The 25,099-nt window shown below is 36.0% G+C and overlaps 1 protein-coding gene across 2 annotated transcripts in view; it reads right to left on the minus strand.

The window, feature by feature from the left end:
- The window catches only part of ADCY2 (adenylate cyclase 2), a 213,148-nt gene that overhangs the window by 52,841 nt on the left and 135,208 nt on the right, over positions 1-25,099 (minus strand). For both annotated transcript variants that reach the window (XR_002435543.1, XM_021388084.1), the window contains exons 5-14: positions 24,756-24,904; positions 23,374-23,485; positions 22,195-22,322; positions 16,292-16,450; positions 15,810-15,942; positions 15,307-15,483; positions 13,904-13,947; positions 11,422-11,502; positions 6,671-6,740; positions 3,490-3,587 (exon numbers count right to left, since the gene is read on the minus strand). Coding sequence is in view for 1 of the 2 variants with exons in the window: in XM_021388084.1 (XP_021243759.1) it covers positions 3,490-3,587; positions 6,671-6,740; positions 11,422-11,502; positions 13,904-13,947; positions 15,307-15,483; positions 15,810-15,942; positions 16,292-16,450; positions 22,195-22,322; positions 23,374-23,485; positions 24,756-24,904 (1,151 nt within the window). In the remaining variant the exon portion in view is untranslated. The remainder of the gene's footprint in view (positions 1-3,489; positions 3,588-6,670; positions 6,741-11,421; positions 11,503-13,903; positions 13,948-15,306; positions 15,484-15,809; positions 15,943-16,291; positions 16,451-22,194; positions 22,323-23,373; positions 23,486-24,755; positions 24,905-25,099) is intronic.

Raw genomic sequence — 25,099 nt, forward strand, 5'->3', positions numbered from 1 at the left:
AGGCACCTGAACAGACACAGCAGATTTCCTGAGCTTTCCATGATATTAACATTCATGTTTTTAACTGCTTGATTGTAAATTCTTCAGGTGATAAAATCATAATGAAGCAATTATACAAGACAACACTGAATTCAGATTTTTTTTTGGTAACTAATAGTAGCTATTTCTTTTTTTGATTTGACTGATGCCACTGACGGACTCAATGACTACGCAGACTAACTGCATGGCAGTTTCTTTGTTAAGGAAAAATAATTTACATATCATAATTACACTTCAGGGTGTTTTTTGTAGCTGTTGTTTTTTTAATTGGATGCAGCACAAAAATAGGCAGTAATGGTGCTTTTCTTTCTGTTGTAATGTCTCAACTTTTACACTTCTGCTTCCAGATGAGGTTTTTAAGTACCTCCTTTCCTGCCAAGAAATTCACCTGTGTCTAATAGGAAATATCACATTAAGACCTAAGCATCTTCCAGGGATAAGACGGATGATTGTAAGCTTGGTGTGACTCAGGACAAAAGGATGTAAGTTCTTAAACACAGCAGCCTCAGAGAGAGAGACAACTTGGGAAGAATCTTAAATGTCACCCCAATCAAATTCCCTACCTGAATAGCACAATAAGTACCTCCTGGTCAATAGAAATGTATTTTCATCAATTTAGCAGACTGCCTTTCAAAAAACAACACGATCAAATTCATGTTAATTGACAGCAACACTAAACAGAGAAGGCAGGATTCTTGCGAATTACCAGAGTTATTTCTGTCACCTGGTAAGCCACGAAAGCTAAAAAGACACTGAAGGCCGGCTCCAAGGAAATGATCTGCTGCGTTGTAATGGCACAATAAAGACACCGTGACACATCCAAGTCCAAGATACTGCTCTAATTTGTATTTACTAATTTATTTAAAGTTTATTGTGAAAACATTGCACTGGTTTCTAGACCACAGGAAAAATAAAAGCTTAATAAACGATTCCAGCCTTGCAATAAATGTCTCATGACCTTGGAGACATTGCTTATATTCTTGCAACATGCTGGATGTTACTCACTATCAAGTATTTCCAAATCTACTTTAAAGCAGCAGGTGGTGTACATGCACAGAAATCAATAATATTACACTGCTGCAAAACCAGATGCATAGTGAATCCATAAAAGTAAATTCTTCTCTCCATCTTCATTAAATCACCATTTAAAAATTCTGCAGAATTTTTAGAAAAAAAAAAAACCAGACAGATCTTTAAACTAAACAATAATCTGTGCTGTTTTCTTCATGTATCTGTGTTTGTTTTTCCCGGGAGGAAATAAAATCTGTAGCACTTGAGTCTGTTTGACTGGAGTTTGAACCTGTTTTCCAGTGAAGAACATCAAACTGCCAACAAGAACTGCTAATGCCTAGCATTTTCTCCTGCTGTTTTTCTTGCTTCTTACTTGTTATAGACAAGTAGACAGACACGTGTCTTCCTGATCTACATCCATGCAAGAATCCAGAAATAATTGGTCTGGAGCTAATTTTTATAGAAATTTTCAAATAAAGGTTGAAAGCTGGAAAAAAAAGCAGTGACTTTGTACTTCATTTTCATTACACTATGGAATGCTTTCATAAGACAATAAATAAATACACGCCAGTAAGCAAATCAAGAAAAATTATAATATAATGAAGGTAATTTCACTTTCAAAAAATACCCTTACATACATCAGTGGGTTTTTTTAATTATTTTTTATTTTTTTAATTTGAAACACGCACTGAGATTTTCCAACAGAGCTCCAGATGCTCTTATAATGCCTTGCTTTTCTTATTTCAATTTTTGCTTAGTTTAAATTAATTCAGCCCTTGAAGCTGAACATCATTCATTTGGTAATATCTGTTCTTTAACCTGCTTGAGCAAGGCAGTTGGACCAGAAGATCTCTAGAGGTCACTTCCAACCTCAGACATTCTATGATTTTATCCTCTTGCTTTTCCAATTTAATAAGCAGCCCTATCAAAGAACCATGAATAATTTACATTTTCATAACGAAAAGGATAAGTTATTGTATCTTTTGTTCTGATTTCAGAAAGACAGCATATGCTTTTACAATTTAGAAAACACTTTCCTTAGTTGAATATATTTCCCAAATGTTTACTAATTTTAAGTATCTGATATATTTTAATGAGGTACACATTTGGTTCAATATACTTAATAAGCACATAGTAAAATTAGTATCTTCATATATGGTAGATATTAAAGCCAAATCATTTTCATGACTGAAATCAAAACATAAAAGCAGATTTGTAAGCGATAATATTGGAAGAGACTAATTAGACCCATGTTTTGTTTTTGGTGTGTCACTAGCAAAGAATTTCCCTGCATCAATTCCTGTATTAATCAAAACACAATAAAAGGTTGTAAAATACAGTCACTGTGCAGAAGGACAAATGAAATCAGTCCCAAAATTTAACTTTATATTTTCTGATAGTGATACCTAAATTCAGAGTGATCCATATGCAGGATACTGCTGAACTCTTCACTTCTAAGACTGACCCTTTGTGGCCTATGTCTGTACATTAGAAACTAATGGGAAACTCTTTGCAAAGAAAATGCTCTATCATCTGAAGAAGCCTGTAAAACTTGATATGTTATAGAACAGGTCCGCAGTACAAAAATTCCTTCTGGCTTTGAATTAAAATAAAAAAAAAACTACTCCCAGAAACACTGTGCAGGAAAAAAAGACTGAAGAAATTCTGAATCACCAAGAATACGCAGTGTTGGCTTTGGAGACAACTGCTAGCAAACTAACATCAAGCGTCCGTTATGTAAACAATCAACAGCAAAATTCCATTTTAAGTAGTCTAGTAAAATATTACTTATTGGAACTGCCTTCCAATTTTCTTGGGCTTTCTAGAACATGCATAGGCAGAAAGAATAGCTAGTTTTGGTATACAAATATAAATTAGCTCACAATTATTCCTCTCATCTCATATAAATAAATTCTGATGGCAATAATCATTTCATCAACTGATGATATTTTGAAATTAGTTTTAAAAAGAGAAATTCTTCAAACAGTAATGCTGATTGTATGTAGAACAGAGCAGTGTTACCACAGCAATGTGTTAAATACAACTTATTAATCAGTCTCAATTCTGCAATTCACTTTATCCCACTTTTAAGTCCAGCGCTCACTTATGTTACATGCAATTGTAATGTCATAAATACATGCTTTGTATTACTTTTCTTTGTACATATGGATTTATGTCATCATCACACCTTTTTATTAAATACAAAAACTAAAATCAATGAAGAATTGATACTGATATCTAAGCACCAAGCAATGGCAGCTTTTAAAACTAGGAACAAGTACAACATTGAAAATTGGCTAAAATCCTCAGTCTTTGCCCCACTTTTTTTCCTTTAACTGATCTCTATAATCTGACAATTCAAAAAGCTTTTACTACTATATTTTGTACATTAATATGCAAATAAACATAGGAATGAATACATGTTAAAATACCACTTACTTTGGCAATACCAGAATCTGTACAACAAAAATGCAGAAGAATATGAGACAGGCACAAGTCACATAATACTTAAACGCAGGCAGAGTAGTTGCTCTGTACTGGAAAAAGAAAGAGCAAATATAATGAACACAATTTTCAAAGCAGATAAAACATCACCCAAATGAAATTCCAGTTTCAAGATCCAGATATGCACAGGTTGGTTTCAGCAATAGTAAGTTTCCTGTTGTTCACAGATTATCAGTATCCACTTACATAAGGACAGGGATAATCAGGCATAGTAGGGAAGCCCTTCACTTTTCAAAGGACATGAGAAATGGTTTGGTCTCGTTCCTCCTCAGAACAGGACTATCCCAAATTAATCATAAAAAATTTAATTAAAAATACTGTCATCACAGACATTTTAATTTTTAAAAAGTGTAAGTATTTCCATTATTAAGAATAGCTGACTATGTTTATACTATCTTTCTCAGTTATTAATTCCCCAAACTGTTTTTGAGTTACTAGTAAATACTGAGTGGGCTGGAACAGTTATAAGAAACTGTTAATGTCATTTTTACAGGAAACTCCTGAGTACATGAATCAACAAAGTGTAAACTGCTAATGATTTGTATAAAATTTCTTTTTCCAAATAGCAGAGCTAACTATCATACTGATATTTAGTGACGCTACATTATTACTTCAATGAATGTTTGTGTTAAAATGCCTTATATATCTACTGATAATAATAAAAACTTGATATTAGGAGAGAGTTGGTCCCACCTGTTTTGTCATGAATAAAAAAAAATACTATTTACTGTCAAAAACATCATTACTACATGATGTTATGATGTGGAATACCAATAATCAAAAATCATAAAACCATGACAATTTACAAATCTCTAATTAGTCTGTCTAGAAACACAAGAATTAAGCAGTGAAATATTTATCAGAAGAATTTTCTCTTATTTGAGATTGGTACGTCTAGATTGAAATCAATTAACTACTCAAAAGGAAATGACCTAAGTATTGGGTCTATTGAAGTTACTTAGCCTATCAAAGTTTATTCAAAGGCTAAACAGTTCCATGATCTGATTCATTAAAAAAAAAAAGTACCAAAAATTATTTCTTCATTATTATGTTCTCAACATGCAAACATCATAAAATAAAAAGTGCATGAGCTGTGCTTTCTAATGGTGGTGTCTTCGTGCTTAGTGTCAAGTTCTTCCCTTGAAACTGGTGCACTTAACTTCATATGAACGTGCAGAAACTGAGTTTAGCGACCCAACAGCCCTTTTTTTTTTAATTCTGTGACAAACTGAAAGCAATTCTTGCCACATACCTAACGGAGTTCCAAGGCACCAATATCACTATGCTTGATGGGCATGCTTGCAGCAAGTTTTGTTGTTCCATCTGTTGAATGTTTGTTATATCTCAATGGTCTTGTCCAACAATTTTGGACCTTGAGTTGCTGTTAAAATCTCAAAAAATTCCAACACACTTGTAAATTCTTTTCAGTGTTTTACACTTCTCCAGACATTTCCCAACAAAGCTAGGCAACTCACTCCTTAGGTTAAATAATTATTTTGCTTTATTACCTTGCAGTACTTTCAGGCCCTGCAGGGTGTGAAAAGTTCCTACTTAAATCAAAATCAGGCTTCCTACTGAGTTCTTAAAAGTCAAGATTGGACTAGTGAGTCATTAAAAGACAGAGAACAAAGACCTTAAAAAGCCAGACCTGAAAAGAACAATTAGTTCTTTGTCAAACCATAACATTCAACAGCCTAAAAGAGATTAGGCTCTTACAGGGAGCATCTACACAGCCAAATAACTTAGCTACCTAATTTTCTCCCAAATTCCAATTCCCTCACTGTCCAAACAACACATATAATGGTTTGCTCTCAAGTTCTATTTCAGAACTGATCAGTTAGTACCATTCACACTGAAATCTGTATGCGCTCCCACTCAGTGCACCCTCTAAACACTGTGGGTGAGACCACACCAGGTGTTGCTGCTTCTCTCTTATGCCACCTCTACACAGCCTTAACAAGCCTTGAAATTTTTATCACCATAATGCATTGCCAAGGTCATGCAACATGCCTTTGGCAGGCTGCCATAAGAACTCCATTCTGCTGAATTGTGAGAGGATGTGAAAATTATTTCACATGCTTTGAACTGAAGGCCCCTGCAAAAATGATTAATTATGCCTTTGAGCATCAAGTGAGACCCAGAGGACGCTTTTACCTCTGTCATGCAGTATAAACATAGTGTGGTAATGCTTCCCCTACCACATTCTTATCAGGTTAACTCATTTATAAAGCCAACTGTGGTCTGATCTACCTCTTACTTCGCTGAAAGACACCAGAACTTCTCAGCTATCAGCTGTCCTATGCTTACTGAGGTGAGGAAAGAAACAACTCTCCAGTCTTATTGCTCAAACTTTGTCAGTATGTTGAAACATACTCAAGCTCCACAAGGCCATAAAACAACAAAAAGAAAACTCCTGACTTTCTGGGCTAGTGGTCACAACAGTCGCCTAAAAGAGGGGGGACTTTCATTTTGATCATCACTGCAAGGACTGCAAACAGTATCATTTACTTCATCTGCCCATACATCTCAAACATCTGTTATCACGTATATTACTCATAAGAACATTTAGTGTGTTGTATATATACCAGATAGATATTTTTCTTAAATAACATTTACAGTATTGTTTCCCTAGAATGACTGTGAGCATCAAGTGCTTATGAAGAAAACAAATGAACTGAAATTACTGCAGGACTATCATGACTAGAGGTGGAGTATTTGAGACATGGTAAAAGGAGAAAATAGAAATAGCGGTGTTTGATAAATGTCTTTTGAGCATATAGGTAACTGAACTTAGGAATCCTTTGGCTCAGCATCACCAAATCTGGATTATCTAACCTCCTCTCATCTCTAGGACACTTGGAAAACTTCAAGAAATTCTAGTGAATTGCAGAACACTATAAAAATTGCCCTGCAAACAGAGAAGCAATTTTGGACATCATACTCAAAATGTTTCTACTACAAATGAGGCAAAATATTACTGTAAGGTTTAGGCACTTCTCACTGATAGGGAGGTGCTGTGGCCATGGCTCTGTGTTACAAAAGCAAGGTATAGTGGCCTCATTTAGGATGAGGTAGAGAAGGAATCAATCATGACTTTGCAGTGAAAATAACTTACTTCTTTTTCCAGAGTCTTATTATAGAAAAGAAGTGATATTCTTTGAATATCTTCAGATTTAAGCCACTGCCTAGAAAAGAAAAAGAAAACATTATAAATGATACAAGAATAAAGTAGTCCCATCTTTTTGTACTATTGAAATGCAGTAACATAAGAAAATAACTTAGAAGAAAGTAAGTTCTCGTGCTTCGGAACATAGATTATGGATCATAGTAAAATTGGAAAAGGATACTACAAATCCTGTCTCCATTTTGATTTCCATTGCTAATGTACACATGAAGCAAAAGTTCAGATGAGCTATTTTGCTATGGATCACTGCTAAGGACAATCAAGGGAGAGATTTACATAGAATCATAAAATTGCTCAGATTGGAAAAGACCTTCAAGATCATCTAGTCCACCCACAACCTAACCATACTACCCTAACTCTAACAACCCACTGCTAAATCATGTCCCTGAGCACCATATCCATAATTCTCACACTGACATTCCACTCATGTCCAAAATACTGTAATACAGAAGTGTACAGAAGAGAATGGTGCGCAGAGATGAAAACAAACCTTTCACAGACCACTGATATGACTTTCACAAAACAGTTTTAGGTTGGAAGGGACCTCTGGAGGCCATCTGGTCCAAACTTCACAGGCTACCTTTTAAAAGTATACTGTTATAATATGTAAGAATGGCAGGCAAATTACACTCCTATTCTAAAGGGAAATGTAAAAAAAAAGATTATTAAAGAAAGGTGAACTGTTTACATCTTTAAGCAGTGTCAGTCTTTGGACCATGACCTGAATGAGCTGTTCCCAAAGACCTAATCTGGTCTGTGCACATTTGATCACCCATGAAGTCACTAATGGCATTTAAAGCAAATGCTTCCTCGTACTCCCCACAACTATCTCACATTTTCAAGAGCTCAGTAAAATTGTACTGACTGTACTCTTTTAAAGTAGTTAGAGGAATTTCTAGGAAGCTTCAGTAACTCTGCATTTTTGCCCTGCAACTTCAATTTTTCATGTAGAAGGCAGCCTTGAGGTCATAGCTCTCTCTTGTGTTGTTTTTGTGAAAAAAGGTCAATAGCTGACTGTGCCTGCCTTTTGAAAAATCTCAGTTTCACAAACACTCAACAGTGATTTCTCACTTCAGTAAAAAAAATAGTTTTCAGAATCTTTCACTTTCAGCAAACGTGTTCTCCCCTTTCAAATCCATCTTCCAGACTTCAAATAAATCATTTTTTAAGGGACTCAGGGACCGCATGCCCAATTTCCATACCACCAGTGCTCTCAGCTATATATATAGCAGGCATCAGAAATAAAAGCAAGAGAATTATCTATCCATACTGACAAACTTTTTTTCCTACAGCAGAATCTCCAGAAACAGAAGAAAGAAGAAAAATGACATCTACCACAAAAAGGTGAGCAAGATTTAGAGAAAAGGTTTTGTGGGATTAAAAGCAAGTAAGTAGGCAAGGCATCATCCAGAAGACAGGGAAAATAGGAGAGCCAACAGAAAGATTCAGCCAGTACTACTGAGAGGTCTGAGATGAGGGACAGAGCCCAGCACAGACAAGCAGATGTGGAGAACAAGTTTAGGAGAGGGTGCATAGAGGGAAGGATTTTTTGGAAGAGTGATAAGGGCTGCAAAATCCTGCCTACTGTCTGACTCCCTGATGAGCCTAGAAGGTCCCAAAGTATCTGCAGATACGTGGGGATACACCACTTGGGAAGCTAACACATTTGTATTTGGATTCTTTTGCAGTTCAAGGAGCAATACAGACTCATATCCACATGGGTGCATGGTTTATAAAGGCCTAGTCAGGTAGACAATGTGTGTAAACCATAGCAGCCAAAAAAAGGAAGCTAACTTTCACCTATTCTATCCCCTTTTCTACAGTCCAAGCTAACTTTCACTTACTCAAGAGAATGTATCTCTTTAACATAGACACCTACTTATCAAATAGCAAAATAATTTCAGTTTATCTCTCTCTGTAGGTATGTATTTAGATTCCCATCCATCTACTACACATCCTACAAAAGTCCCTTAACCACCAAGGTGGCATAGCCAGGGCTAACCAATACCTCCAGCGCAGGATGGGCACCTAATAGCTATGGCACATGGCTGAAAGAGAAAAACTTTGTGTTCTTTGCTCCTTTTTTTAAATCTGTATTTCTCCTTTATCTAGAATAATAATGAATCAGAAACTCCTAACTTCCTCACACAGCTTCGCAAGGAGTGATGCCAACTAAATCTACTGCTCTCAATCATCCTAAAAGGCCAAGACCCCACTTCTTAGAGACCATGGCTTCATCTGCATTCCAGAAGATGGAAGTGAATCCAGAAGCCAGAACTGAATCCAGAAGCCCTGAGCCACCTTTGATGTGTGTACGCGGCACTTGGCAGCTTTGTGCAAAGATAGCAGAGTTGTGTGAACCAGCAGGAGAGCAGGCAGTGGTTGAGTCCTGAGAAAACATTACACAGGCACAAGTAAAGTTAAATTATTAAAAAAAAAATTGATTATGTTTGTGTCTGAATATATGACATTTTAATCTACTTTTTTTGTTTTCTGAGTGATTAACATTTACATAGTTAAAATATTATTGAATTAAGTTGCTGTTTGGGGAATGAACACTTTTCAATATTTGTTCTCAGATAACCAATCAAATAATCTAGCTTAAGTGATACATTCATCAAAGAGGGAGGCAGAGAATCTAGTTTTGGGAGGCAGCATCTAGTCTGTGTAATATGCAAAATCATTCCTAACCCGTCTGTGGTTCCCTGTGTAATTGACAAAATGAAATGAAGCTTTTGAAGCAACTTTTGTTTTATCTCTTTTATTCCTAAATATCTCTGAATTTATTCACTAATTAGGTAAGCCACAGATTTTCTGAGATTTAGGTAAGACAGATTCTCTAAGATAAAAGACAGTATGGTCATAACAAAATCACAGAATGGTTGAGGTTGGAAGGAGCCTCTGGAGGTCATCCTGTCCAACCCCCATATTCAAGCAGGGCCACTTAGAGCAGGTTTCCCAGGGAACAGCATAATTTCTCTTAATGCATATGTACAACTGTTGAGGATCAACCTGGCAGGCAGCTAAGCTCCGTGCAGTCGTTCACTCGCTTCCCCCTCCCAGTGGCATGGGAAAGAAAATATAAAAAAAAACCAGCAAATTAAAACTTGTGGGTTACGACAAAAACTATTTACAGACAGAAAAGGAAGAGGAAAAGAAGATAATAATAATGATAATAACACAACATATATTTACAAGACAAGTGATGCACAACACAGTTGCTCACCACCTGCCAACTGATGCCAAGCTACTCTTCAAGCAGCAGCTGCCCTCCTGGCCAACTCCCCTCAGTTTTCTGGATTTTTTTTTTTTTTTCATGTGATGTCATGTGGAATATCCTCTTGGCCATTTTAGGTCAGTTGCCCTGGTTCTGTACCCTCACAGCTTCTTCCATCCCTCATTCCCCTCATTAGCAGGACAGTACAAGAAGTTGAAATGTCCTTGACTCCATACAACACTGCTCAGCAACAATTAAACCATCAGTGTGTTATCAACATTGTTTTTCTCCCAAAGCCAAAACATGGCATCATTCCAGACACTATGAAGAAAAAAAAAACCTTTGGCCCAGCTGAAACCAAGACAACAAGATGTCTCTCTTTTGATATAAAACCATCATTTTTAAAGCTCACTTAGCTGAGTAAGTTTATCTGAAGAAATGTGAAAGCTGCCAAAATTTGCATAGCTGTTTTAGGCAAGTCTGGTATAATCAGAAGTCTTTGCCTCTCAGATGACTCCTCTTTCTCTGTATTTTTGTATGACCTATAAATATTGATACTCTTTTCTATAAATAATGACTAAAAATATTTTCCTAAAACCAAGTATCTTATAACAGGTCTATCAGATGCAAAAAAAAAAAAAAAAAAAAAAAAAAAAAAAAAAAAAAAAAAAAAAAAAACAAAACAAATGTGACATATGAGCATTTAATAATTAGGAGTAATACTTAGCTAATTAAGATTCTGAGTAACAGAAATACAGAGAAAAACATGCAATTCATCACTATCATTATCTGCATTTTTCTAGAGTAATTCTCTTACTTCATCAGATAAAGAAAAGAAACCTGAACACTTCCTTTGGACTGGTATTGATTTTTCTCTCAGTCTTATCAGTTCACCAGCAAACAGAGTACATCAATACCACCTCCAGCCCTTCCTAGGACACAGAAGCAATATATGCCATGTTGTCTTTCCCAGCCATTTCAATATGCTGTCAAGGATAGCCTGGTCTAAGAACTCAACCGAGCAACTGGAAGAAAGAGATAATAAACTACAAGTTTAGGGAAAGCTTGTAATTCTGAGGAGATGTTTCTGTAACAACTGTGAAGCATTTTCACATCATTCTGATTCCTGAACGGGTTATTTTTATGTCATGTTTATCTGTTCTCAGATGACACAATTCAGGAGAGCTACAGCTAAAAAGCCAAAAATACCTTTGTCATGAAAATCAAGGCAAGCCAAAACCTCTGTCACATCATGGTTCACAGGCAATGTCTTACCCCATGTAGTATTAAATGGTACTGTACATACATCTTTACAATGTGCAGAGCTTTCTGTCCTGGTGGCAGTGCTACACTTACTCTTTCAGATCACTCTGTGAACGTTGGAGGGAGAAACAGTACACACTACCTGCTACTACAGATTTCTGTCAAAGCTGAATGAAGGAGACAACAGAGGATAGAAACATACTTTTGAGCGTTAATTCCATCAATGGCCTGAATCATCCTCTCGTTCAGTTCCTCTTCAAACCTTCTTTTCTGTGATTTTGTTCTGAAATTAAAAATGTGATAAATTAAAATCATTACATTGTTAATAAACCTTAAATATAAGCATGTGCATAACATCTGGTCAACATTTATGTTGCAATAGCTTCTATAGGCTTCAGACACACAGCCTCCTAAGCTCTTGACAAAAACAATCTGCTCCACCTTTCCCTCTATCAAAAAAAAAAAAAAATTAAAAAGATTGGGGAACAATTAAGAAGAACATAAAACCTTTTAAAGAAAAAATAGGAGATTCAAGTTGAGAGAAAGTCCTCCTCAGAGGCATGAATTCCTGAAAAACAACAGAAATACGCTCCAATTCAGAAAACATTTATTGCAGCTATTTTTAAATATCCTTGTCAGGACTGCATGGTGACCAATAACACGCTAGTGCATAATAAACATTCCCTACAGAAAGTCTCCTTACTCTTCTTGTCTTGGAAATATTTTATTTTTATTAAGAAGTATGACCACCAATTCTGAAATGTGTTTTAAGTATATTCCTTTTTCCTCTTTATAACTTATAACACAACTGCAATGAAAAAAGGTCTTTTATTTTCACTCCACTCAGCATGAACCCAGCAGAGGGTTTGCCCTCTTACTACAGACATGATCAGTTCTTTCAGCAACTGAGCTCTCCTTACAGCCACAATATTTCAATTTTTGCTAGATTATATCTCTGTGCCTTCATAACTTAAAATTTAATCTTAACTTAATAACCATTTTTTATAATAAGTAACCATTCAGATCTGAAATTTGACTTCTAGCCCACCTGAATTTCTTAACCTACAAATTGAAAACTTTCAAAGGTAGAACAGAACTTCTTCTACATCAAGGTTTTGGGTTATTTCCCAATAAATGATAACTTCTTGCAGGACTCACAGTCACTGAGAAACCAATACTCATGTATTTTCAGTAACTTTGACCAACCCAAATGAAACTGATTTCATGCCAATTCAATGCCGCAGAGATTGGGTAAATACGTGTTCGCAGCTGATTTTTCACATATGGACCATTCTGCCTAGGAGAAATAACCACACAAGAGGAGACATCATCTAATTACACTTAGTGTTCTTGGCATATCCCTATCAACATAAGTATATCATGTAAGTTGGTAAAATAGACTGCCACGAACAGAAGCCTACAGTCAGGCTTTGAAACTCACATTTTCATATTCTAATAAAACACTGATTTTCAGAGGGCTTATCCTCATTTCAGCTCTATCCTCTGGAAATGACTAACTAGCATATCTAAAATTTTAGCTATATCCCTCAGTATGGACAGAAGACTCCAGTAATCATTTCTAGAAACTGCTCTGCTAACATGCTATCATCAAGCATGGCAACGTTTGTACCTGCTCATACATTCCGGAATGTACTTCTTACTACTAGGCTGACATACGTTCTCTGGAGATACTGTCCAAACACAAATGCTGGGTTTGAAAAACAGAGACTGTGTTTATTAATATAATGCATACTTGGTCAAAACTTGTTCAACTTTTGAAATTTAGTAATATTTCATGTAATTGCACAGCTCCCACAGTACCTGTGTTTTGGTTGATGAGATGTTTACCAAGCAGAGAGATGGGGAAGGAGCAGACAGAATGAGTTGTCTGCATAACCAAAGACTATAAAAACAGAAATTTTTAAATGTTTCTTTCTTTTTTCTAGTATTTCCAATGTTTCTTAAAATTTTTGAAATAAAGACATTATCTAAAATCTGATCAGGTCATTAAAATAAAAATGAACCATTTCAGCTTCCTGACAGTGTTAGGCCTGTTTTTTTAAAGAGTAGTCATTCTTTTCTTGATTTAAAATTCTGACTTTTTTTTTAAGACCTTTTCTCACCATGTTGGCCTAGTCACTGAAATAACAAACAGGAGAACGAAAAAACTGTCGTGATTTTGCAAACATTTTGCATAGCAAAAGTACTAGAGAAGGTCCACAAAATACTACCGCAAGCACACTATAAACTTTGAAACAATAACAAACAATGCAAATACAAAGCGATTAACAAAATACTCCTTTTAGTACATATTATTAGCTGTTATAACACAACTCTAACTCATAACTCACTCTATCTCCTCTCTTAATTTTCCTGTACGCCATTTTCTGCATACTGAAAGAACAAGTGAGATGTTAGCACAAGTAAATAGGAGGCCCCTGACATACTATTTCTGAATAATGCTTATTTGTTAGTAGGAAGTGTATTCACAGTTCTTAAGTAAAGTATCTGCAAAATCTGTTTTCATAGCTCTTTTCTATCTGTGAGGCATCAGTTCAAAAAGTAGTCTGGATGATAAATTGCCCTCTCTCTTTGAGAGTATGTCTTACACCTATAAAAACGCGTATGTATAGATGTATGGAATTTATGTGAATAATTGATATTTTTTTAAAAAATCAATTTACCTCTCTCTGCAGCGCTGAAAATGATACTGCCCCATGGGAACATCCTAATGAAAGACAAAAGAAAATAACTTGTAACTATAATACACTTTGACAACATAATTAATGTGAATTCACTTTAAAACTAGTGTTGAAAACAGGGTCAAGTAAGGAGAAAATTTTCCAATACAAATATTTTTAGCATTAGATTAAAACTCTTAAAAGAAAAATCCAGCCAATGGTGAAGATGGAATGATCCGGAGACAAAGTGATCCATCATAATAAGCAATGAATTACTAATACAACCACCCGAATCCAAAAATGTTTTTCTTTACTAGAAAGTTACTGCTTCAAAGTAACTGTTATATATTACTGTTGTAATATAGCCCAAACTCCTGCCAGCTTCAGCAAAAAAATAATATTAAGTGTTTCTGAAAAAACAGTCCTGAGTGGCCAAGTACAGACCATGGACATTATTATTAATGGTGAGGAATAGCAGCCATCACAACCACATTTATTTTGTGATTAATAGTGACAGTTGGGTACTTTCTGTAATGAGCATGTCACAGTCCACATTCTGATGCACTATATTTATTGAACAAGATTGGTTAGGTGGCTCAGTCTTGTGTTCTCATATATAATGGAAACAGAAGTGAATGCCAACGTTGGGAACACTTAGAATTTATCTCTAAATTTGCACTTTTTAGAAGCAGAATATAATGCAATGTGCAAGACACAAACTGACTGCATCTTACTGACTGCAGTAAGACAGTGATGACAAAATTAAAAAGATATATTTTCTGTTCAGTGTAAAAGATGTGATGCACAATAGTATTTAAAACTCAGGCCATTAGCTTCAGTTTACAATTTAGTTAGTGCACCTTCAACAAGTTGACGTTACAGTAAGCATGGATTTGGTTCCCAGAGATTTGGTTCTTAAAGGGTCCACTCCAGGTACCACAGGAATATTCTGTCTTCACAGCATTTGCCCCAGGTTTCGCCATGTTCCAAATGCAGTATGTTGCCAAATAATCATTAAATCTCAGGAAATGTCTCCGTACGAAAAGTACCTCTTCCTAAAGGTACTGCAATCTGGCTTCCCGTTCAAATCTGTTTCCACAAGGTGAACAGCAGCCATTGTACATGCTGTGACTGTGGCACAAGCTCAGAGGGCAAAATTGTGCATTTTAGTAAATATATTTGAGTTCTTATGATTCAGAGATGCACTAACAGCAAGATATGGCTCTTCAGAGTCTAATCCAAAACTCACAACCCAATGGAAAAGCTCCTAGAAGCTTCCTTGGGCTTTTGTCCAGTACAAATGCATACATCTTCCTCTACCAGAAATAACCCTGTATTTAGCAGTGAGCACCTTTGTTCTTTCAAATACTGCTAAATTGTATGAAATGACATAAGTAGGCCCCTACTGTTGTGCTAATCTTGCCGTTTTCAGTGGTCATGCTGTCCCTGTGGTGCAAGTGTGCAAATGGCTTGGCTGCTCCCCAAGATTCCAGGTACCGGGTCATGCGGACAGAAGCTCTCATTTTGGCTCCATCAAGAGTATGTCGAGGTCTAATGTGGTGCTGAGGACTTCGCTTCTCTCCCTGTTTGACAGAGAATAAAAAGTGATATCACACTTGGTGTTCATTACCTTCAGAAGCACTAATGCATCATCTGCTACCACTTATCTGCACGCTTAGGAACTTAAAAATGGAGAGAAGCTAAGAACCCGCAATTCCTAATGAGATTGCTGGGAAATATCAGAGACTTATTTCTGAAGAGCGGGAAAGATCTGCAATGCAAACACGCATTTGAAGAAATCAGTAATAGCTCTGATCAATATATTATGGTAGTGAATTATTCAACGAACAGATTAGTGGTCCTGCTCAAAAATAACTAGGACTGGCCACAAACAAGAAGTACTACTAACCTTAGGATTGATTACAAAGTAAGTCTTAACATTATGCTCTTTCAGATATGGGTCCCTCACATCTCCATCCCCATCTTCCACTTTGTAAGCTCCATTCAAATGTGCCAAGGTGACTGAAGTGATGTGAACACGGCTGAAATTATATTTTAAAAGAATGACAGAATCACAAACACTGACCAAGAGTATAACTGGAACCTGATCAACCTCATTTTTACTAGCTTTTTGAAATATTTTTGATGCATTGCTTACTTCATTTACAATCTCTGTAATCTCATTTTCAGGAGTTCTAATGGACATAAATCTAATGGTTTCCATTGACAAAAATACTCCTTAAGGAAATGCTATATATCCATTTCTTTAAAGACAACACTAAGAATTATTCAAGGCTTCTTTATGAGGCTTGATGACCAAAGATGTGGTACCCACATGTCTCCACAGAACAAAAACTTATGTGTACAAAGGCTAAGAGAGAAGCCTCTTACCCTGGGACCCCTCCAGCTTCCATGTGATTTGCTAGAGTGACATCATGTGACCACACATCGTACTGCCATTTCTGTAGCCCAATAACTCCACAAAGCACATTTCCAGAGTGCACTCCTACACGCATATTAATATCAACTCCAGTTGCGTCTCTCACTTTCCTGTAGTTGAGAAGAAAACTCACGTTAATAAACATAATAAAGCTTTTGCTTTCATTTAATTTGACAGACAAATTAACAGGAACAATGGTGATACTATTCTTTTCTTTTTAGCGTTGGCTCCATCTTTTCTGTGATAGGAAAATTTTTTACATATTACCTTTTCTATTATGTGCATTTACAAATATTTGTACCAAACGTTCATTCCCAAATCTGAAGCTCTTTCTTTTGTATCCATTTGAAATTATTTGGTAGGACTGAACTATGTAGGGGACAAGTTCAGTCTTACAGTAGAACTTAACAAATGTTTTCCTAGAGGCAATCTATGGTTTGGTTTTTAATGCAGCAACAATCTAATGGATATTTTGGAGAGCTGGAATTACTGTTACATTAGTTTCCACCTGAAGATCCTAGTATCTAGGGTAGGGACAGGCTTTCTCGTATCTGTTGCCTTCTTGCAAATGGTTCTCCTGCAAGAGGAAGGATGAAAAATGCAGTACCTCAGGTTTCTATACAAGCAGTGGCTCATACAGTTTTTAGGGATATGGGCTTAATGTCCTTCAAGCTATGGAAAATATAGGCTCAACAGCCTTCCACATGTTTGTTGAGTGCCCTACCCAACAGCTTGCTGTGCAGAAGGTGAGAGGCTACCCTCACCACAGATACTACATGTAAAGCTTTCAACTTTCCAGTGACATTAGACAGAGTTGAAGTATCTGTTCATCCCAAATCACAGAAGAGCCCTACACATAAGGCTGGTATTAATTACCTTTAATAATAATAATAATTACCTTATTATTACCTTTCCAGAAGAGGTACACCTGAGTCACAGGTGGGTGACTAAAGTCAAACAACTGGAACATTTTCATCTGTTATACAGGTACCTAGCTACATATTCAGTGAGCTATCTAACTAATTCATATGTCTACAGATGCCATTCTAAGAAATAGGAAGATCATATTACTCTAACTTAATTGGATTTATGAATTTAAGGCCCAGCTCGTGCTGACCTAACTGTAGCCAGTAATAAGGAACATGTACTCACATTCATCTTGGGGGAATTCCATGTGTTGATGGAAGTAACAGCTACACAATAATAAACCCAAATGGTTTCTGCACATGGGTCAGATTCATAGTTCTAGCAATGCCTTCAGTCTCAATGATGATACCTACCTGCTCTATGCCTCCAGAATTACAGAATTAAACTGGCCTTTTTTCCTCTTTATTGAAAGGGGATATAGAGCGTAACAGTCTTAATTTGATAGGGTAAATGACATTTCTAATCATGCAAGTGCTCTTTTGCTGGAAAGTGAAAATAACAGGGACATTCCAGTTGGATATTAGGAAAAATATTCTACTCAGAAAGAGTGGTGAAGTATTAGAACAGGTTGCCCAGAGAGGTGGTGAAGTCACCATCTCTTGGAGGTGTCAAGAAACATGGAGATGTGACACTGAGGGATATGGTTAGTGGATATGGTAGTGATGTGTTGATGTCTGGGCTAGATGATCTTTCCAACATGAATGATTCTATGATTTTATGAAGTAATCTGTTAAACTGTGTTTTGAAATTATTGAAAAGTGAGAACATTTTTAAAAGTCTCTTCAATCTCTAACAAGTTTTATTGATACCTCTTTTCACTTTGCTATTTTACTCTGCTCTCCTGTAGCTGACACGCTTGAAAATGGACTGCTTGTAAATAACCACTTCACAAATGACAAACATGACTTTGTTGTGCACAAGCAATATGATGAAATACAAGCTTAACACTCCAGATAAAAAGTGTTTTACAAATCTGGTCTCGGTGGAAAAGGAACATTTATCCTACAGGAGGGCTTTCCAGAAGGCTGCCCTGCCATATCCTGTAGAGCAAGTCACAAAGTCTGCTGTAAAATAAGCTCTCAGGAATTAAGGAGGAGAGCTTCCAAATTGGTACAACAACCTCATCCAATACTTTCTTTCACTTTCAGCCCTCTAAAATGGAATTCATTTCACACTATCAAATCAAAGACAGCCTTTGAGAATCTGCAACAGAGAAATATGTAAATTAGAGTCACCAGACAGAGAAGGAGATGGAGTACAGCAGAAGGAAGACAGCACATATGTTCAACATATTTTGCCCTGAGAGATGAGTTTTAGCCTTAAAGCACCCAGTTAAGGTGGCCAGTTCTCAACATGCAGGACTGGTATCTACAGCTTGACAAAGTGAGCACTGCAGTCCTGGGCAAGCCGGCTGCGACTATAAGTAACATTGACTGGATTTGTTCCAACATGGAGTAGAGAAGTAAAGCAATTCATCAAGAGGATCGTTAACATGTTTAAATAGAAAAAATCCATAGTCTAGCAAGGCTGATTTCCTCAAAATGGAGATACATGCAATTCAGAAACAAGAATGCATACAGCTTTTTACTTCAGATCACTTGACAATTTGGTATAATTCCTTTTTTACCTCAAAGAAAACTGGAATTGCAACTATATTCAGGTGGTAAAATCTATACAGAACTTTTCATCTACACAGCCAACAGCTGAATTTAAGTAGCATATAATAAGAGTTCAGTTTGCACTTCAATGATGGAATGTAAAAAAAACCCTTGTACCTGGCAAAAGGATATTTTAGATGAGTAAGTTCACAATATATCATGTTACACACTTTCAACAGCAAGAGTACTACAATTACTACACTTCTTCTAGTTCTAGAGGACAGAGAAGTGGCTGCAGTCCTTGACATAGTATTTTAAAAGCATCTCAAAACATACAGTACTGACTCCACTCATCTTACGCTGATGCAATTAGGCTGTGATAACCCAGGCACCAGGTCCACAAGCATTATGAATTCTGTCTACAGAAATTAAGTTAGATCAGACAGTGCTATTCAATTGAAATATAATTTTCTAGACTATAAACCTGTTCTTACAAGGAGGACCTGATCACCTAGCACTAGCAATGACCATGTCTGATGAACTGAAGGACTGCTCTCTGAGTTCAAGTAAAGCATTGCTTTGTGATGTGCAAAATTATACTTCTAGTTCTTTGGAAAAGGCAGTTTATGGCTTTGTATTGTTTTTCTATTTGCCTGTAACCTTCCGCATTTTTTTCTTCAAAAGTGAAAAAGGAACAGGAACTCCAAGTGAATGCTTTTAACGCACATCTATCACATAGCACCTGGATCTTTTGAAATGCAAACCAAAAAGCCCTCATTTTCACTGAAAGTCTGGGAAAAAGAAAAAGTAAGACACGGTAAAAATGCCAAACCAATGACTACGGTGTTAGAACTTAGGGACGGACTTTCTTTTAACTACAGCTCTAGTGAAAGGATGTCAGCTTTAATTCCTAATATGCTAGAGAAGGATTTAATTATAATAATGCTGCTCTTTGTATCTAAATAAAAAAGAAAAAGCATCCACTGAAAGGAATGGAGGGAACTATCTAATCTGCAGTTTTAATGCTAGCCAAGTAGAAGTACTGAAAGTGCCATAAAAATACATTTCTTTGGACACAGTGTAAGGTACAACCATAACAGAAAGATCCCTAAAGCAAGGAGATGTAAATCCTCGTTTAAAATACCACACCTTTTCAGTGAAAAACTGAAAGAGGAAAAAAAACAATTTCAATTAATCAACAAACTCATACAGTAATTCTACTGGACTGAATCACCAGACTAAGCAACTGAAAAAAAAAATCCTCTTGAGGCTATAAGCACAAACACATGCAGTACATAAGGATCAGAGGAATTATTTTTGTATGCCTGTTTAGTTAACCACTGAGATAACCCTGTTCAATGTGCCTTTCCATTTCATGATAAGGTGCAAACCACACATATTTCACAAGTTTTTTAAACCAAAGTCAAATTGTTACAAAAAACAAATCTAACGGGTGACTACTAACTACCCAGACCTCCACATGACATCTATATTTTCAAAGTGAAGGTCACATAGATGTACTATAATTTTAATCAAAGGAACTGCTTTCCAATAGAAAAAATATTTTTTGCCACTAACAAATTTGCAACAAGGAAGCATTTTCAGTATTTTAACTCTTCAGATAAAAACTTCAGGTATGAATTACAGACAATGAATTATCTCAATTTGGTTTTAAAATAAAAGTGGAAGATTTTTCTACTGTCTTTTCCTCTCAAAAAGTTTTCTAAATAAGACAGTAGAAACAGACCCTTGCTTAACAAATAACCTATAACACACGGATCTGAAGTTTCTCGATTGGTAGACATAGGACCCATCAGCATGATGTGCAGACATCCATACAAAGTTTAAGTATCTCCATGCTGAAATGTGTCCAACTTCAGTGGCAGAACTCATCAAAGTCAGGTAGCTTACAAGAGAATTATTTCTGTGCTGCACTGATAGTTGAGGTACCAGCCAGGAGAGGTAAGGGGGAGTAAAGCTGTCCTTTTGCATGATGTCTTTGAAGTCCCATTATCTTCAGAACGGCCTATAATCTGTTCCCCATCTATTCCCCAGTAATGAGATAGAGGATTCCTCAAATATGTCTGAAGCTGTATTCTCAGACGTCTTACAGTGGTGACCCAACAGCTATGGCTATTTTTAATTTTCACAATCACACCAAGCCTCCTGTAATTACTTCAGTTACTTGAAAGAAGTGGCAACTGCCATTTCAAAAGAAATCACATGATTCTCACATACTTTGTCCCAAGACAGAACAAGTGCAATGATTATGGGAAAGAAGTAAGGGAGAAATATAGGAACCCACAAATCCAAAATACTGTTGAAAAGGGCAGAATTCTAAATGGGGCCTTAATGCATTAACTGAAAAAATATATAGAAAGTCTTCTCCTAAAAGTATTAATTACAGAAAAGTTGAAACTAAACCTAAACCTCAAGTAAGACATGCATATCTAATTGCTTATATAACAAAATGGAAGGTAGGCTTCTCAGCCCAAGGACCAGAAACTTGTTAAAGACATCTTCAGCATACATGTTCAATATCACTGCATGCTAAGTGCTTGAGGCATCTTGATAACATTTTTTTTTAGTGGCAACCACTCCTGACCAGCACAATTCCAAACTTAAAAACCAGGAGCTCAGGCCTTGAAGAGAGCCAGCTGACTAACAGGTGGGTGGCAGCATCATGACTGTGAAGAGCAGAGCTTCCCAAATAAGCGATGGCTATATTTACCACCATGTCATCACAGAATCAGACTAGTTGAGGTCACAAAGAACCTCTGGAGACTGTCTAGTCCAAACCTTGCTCAAAACAAGTCAAATTTGAGCAGGTTGCTCGGGGCTGTACCAACTGGGTTTCAATTATTTTTCCCATGAAGGAGACTCCACAACCTCTCTGGGCAACCTGTGGCAGTGCTCTGCCATCTCCAAATTAAATAAGTGTTTTCAGAGGTTCAGAAGGAACCTCTTGTGTTTGTGCCCACTGCCTCTTTTTCTGAGACTGAGTGCCACTGAAAAAGCCTGATCCATTTCTTTTATATATCTTCCCTTCAGGTTATTACATGTTTTGACAACTTTCCTCTGAGTCTTCTCTTCTGAAGGCTGAACAGTCTTAGCTCTCTCAGTCTCATGAGAGTTGCTCCAGTTCCTTAATCATCTTGGTAGTGTAGTGACTGGATAGACTGGCATAACCCAACATTTTTCTTGTCAGAACCTGTACTGAAACATGCCAACTATAGCAGGTCCGAATGTTTCAACCAGCAGCTACAGGTAGAAGGAGACAGAATTTTTATTGTTGAATACTGTTCATCTAATTAAATCTCAGCACTTACTTAATGGCTTCACACATGTCCAGTCCCATTTTCACACAATTCTTAGCATGATTTTGAAGAGATATAGGTAGTCCAGAAACACAGTAATAGCAGTCACCTAGAATTTTAATTCTCATACATTCATTTTCCTGGAGGAAAAAGATAAATCAGATGATCACTTTCAACTTGAATTACATATACTGTGCTACTGCTAAAAAGACCGACTTAAGTAGTATTATCAAAACTATTATGCTTAAGTCTTTTTTGGTAGATAAGGATTTGGCTTGCTAAAAAAGAAGCACTGTCAGAGAGTTCTGAAGTGGTGATTCCTCCACCTGCTATGGTCTTTAATGGATTAAACCAGAAAGAAAGTTCACCGCAAAATATGCATTACACCTAAGATTAAGGAACTGAGGTGAAATATCATATACTTAATTCAAATAAACTTGTCTTATTTGAAATATAAAATCAAAAGACCTACTCTTCCACATTTACATCTCTGAAGACAAATCATGAAATATCTTCTGAAACTAGCAATCATAATCTTATTTTTATCTTTTATACCCTCTTTAAGGCAATATACTGTTTTGCGAAGTTTTTTTTTAATAATCAAAGCTGGACATTAGTTTTCAAATTAATAAAAAAAGAAAAATTTTGTCTGTTTTAGCACAACAGTCAACACGAGATCAAGTTTGATGTAATGTTTATATTTGAACCTTTTATTGAGTAATCAAGAGGCTATGGTCAGTAATTAAAATTACTTTGATCAATATTGTCTCTCTTGTTATCCAGTCTCTTAAATGCGTTTCCAGAGAAGAGAAAATTGATGCAAACATTTTTCTATCTTGAGTTCTTTAATCTTTGTAATGGTCAAAGTGCTATTTAAAGGGTTGCTTGTCATCCATTAAGCTTTCTAGGGCTCCAGGATCTGTTTATATTATCCTATCCGAGAGAGCTTTCTTGGCTTTCACAGACTGTCTCACAGGAAGAAACACACTGTTGCTCAAAGACCAGGGACAGATTTTTAATTCACATGGTTCAAGACTAATCTTCTTGTAAAAGCCTCAGAAATGCATCTTCTAAAAGGAAGAATAGCACTCAAGATGAAGAAATATTTAAGGACTCGGATTTAAATTAAGTATTGAATTAAGTATTAAATTGAGTATTTAAATTAACAGTACCAGTCCAGTAGAAACTCACCTTTGCAATCTGATCAAACTTGCCAAATAGCTCATTCAGCATGTGCACCAGTTCTCCTGGCGAGCAGTCACTGGCCAGGCGAGTGAATCCCACAATATCAGCATACAAGATGCTACAATAGAAACAAACAGAAACTTCATCAGCTTCCTTTTGCAGAACTTGAATTTATCAATGAACAGCAAAAGCTGAAAGTAGGCATTCAGGACTTGGCACTGTCATGCCGATAATCAAAATGCTCACTGCTACATGTAGAGCAATAAATATACCCGCCTTTATAGGCATATCTGCATTTACCTTTATAAATATCACATCTGTAGGAGATACATAACTATATTTATCTTAATAGGAAATTATTTTCTTACGCATGTCTATATTAATGGGTATTTTTAGGCATTCTACATGTATATGTGCTATGCTGTATTCAAAAAATAGACTTTTTCTGACTCACTAACTGACAATATAATAATGGAAATAATTTCAGTAAACAGGTTTGTTATCAGAATTGTTTAATAATTTTTTATCATTGCAGACTTTTTGTGGCCAAGATTTACTACCAGTAATTTACATCATGGAAATCTTTGTTCAGTTAATACTCTGACTATTAAATTTAAGCTCAACTGTTAAGGTATTCAAATCATTCATCGCCAAGAAAAACTGATCAATTCATAGAACTGAAAAAGTATTTTTGCTTACAACTGAAAAGGAACTTCCTCCAACAATCTGCAATATTTGCTTAAAAACTGTAGTTTCTATGACTGTCATTCAATGACCTTTCTCAGTCAAAAAAAAAACCAACAATTAAAATAATTTACAGAGACAAAGGAATACTTGAAATAAATGGTTAATTTTTTCACCTATCTCAGTGTGTTGCTTTTTTCTGTCTTTAAAACCAGCAAAGAAGCCATCATTTTTTTTAACTTCTAGAAACTCATAGTCAATAAGTAATTTGTCGGCAGAATATTTTATCTTTAGATATTATGGAAAGTATGTATATGATACAGCAGTTTCTATTTACATTATTTATAGCCTGACAAATTGTTCCAGTTAGGAAAATTACTAATTCAGAATAATGTAAGTCACAAACCACAATTTCAACTAGAATAAACAAGAGCAGGACTTGGTACTTTAATCTGAATAATTAAGACATTATGAAAAAAGCCTGTTTATGCTTTTACTAAACAACCATCTTCTAAACAAACCTTCTTTGCATTATCACTTTTGTTGTTCTTCTGGAACACAGAGCTGTCAGCATCTAATAAATTAAAATACGCCAGATACTGAACATTAAGTTGTTGAAAAACATTAAAACAATTATTTTCTTAGTTGCTCAATATTTTCACTTCTTTTTAACACTGACAATAAATTTTATTACAGTACAATACCTTACATTGGTGTGCCGTTTGACATACAAATTGTGGAAGTTGTTTGTATTTTCCAGCTGACCTGCCTTGGGACCTTGTAACCTCTGAATGATCTCTGCTTTCATTTCCATGGCAATGTGAGCAGGCAGTAAAGAAAGAAGAAGACGCTCCTAAAATTTAAAATGAAATATCTGTAATTTCTTCAAGGAGAACAAAATCAGCATGGAAGCAACACTGTGCAAGGCATACATTATTGTGAAGACGCTCTAACAGTTCGATGAGGCTTGCATTTGCCCAACACAGCCTCCAAAATTAATTATTTCGCTGAAGAACTTGACAGAGATATACACATATTTACAATCTAA

The sequence above is a fragment of the Numida meleagris genome, chromosome 2, assembly GCF_002078875.1.
Source record: "Numida meleagris isolate 19003 breed g44 Domestic line chromosome 2, NumMel1.0, whole genome shotgun sequence".
NCBI classification, from domain to species: Eukaryota; Metazoa; Chordata; class Aves; order Galliformes; family Numididae; genus Numida; species Numida meleagris.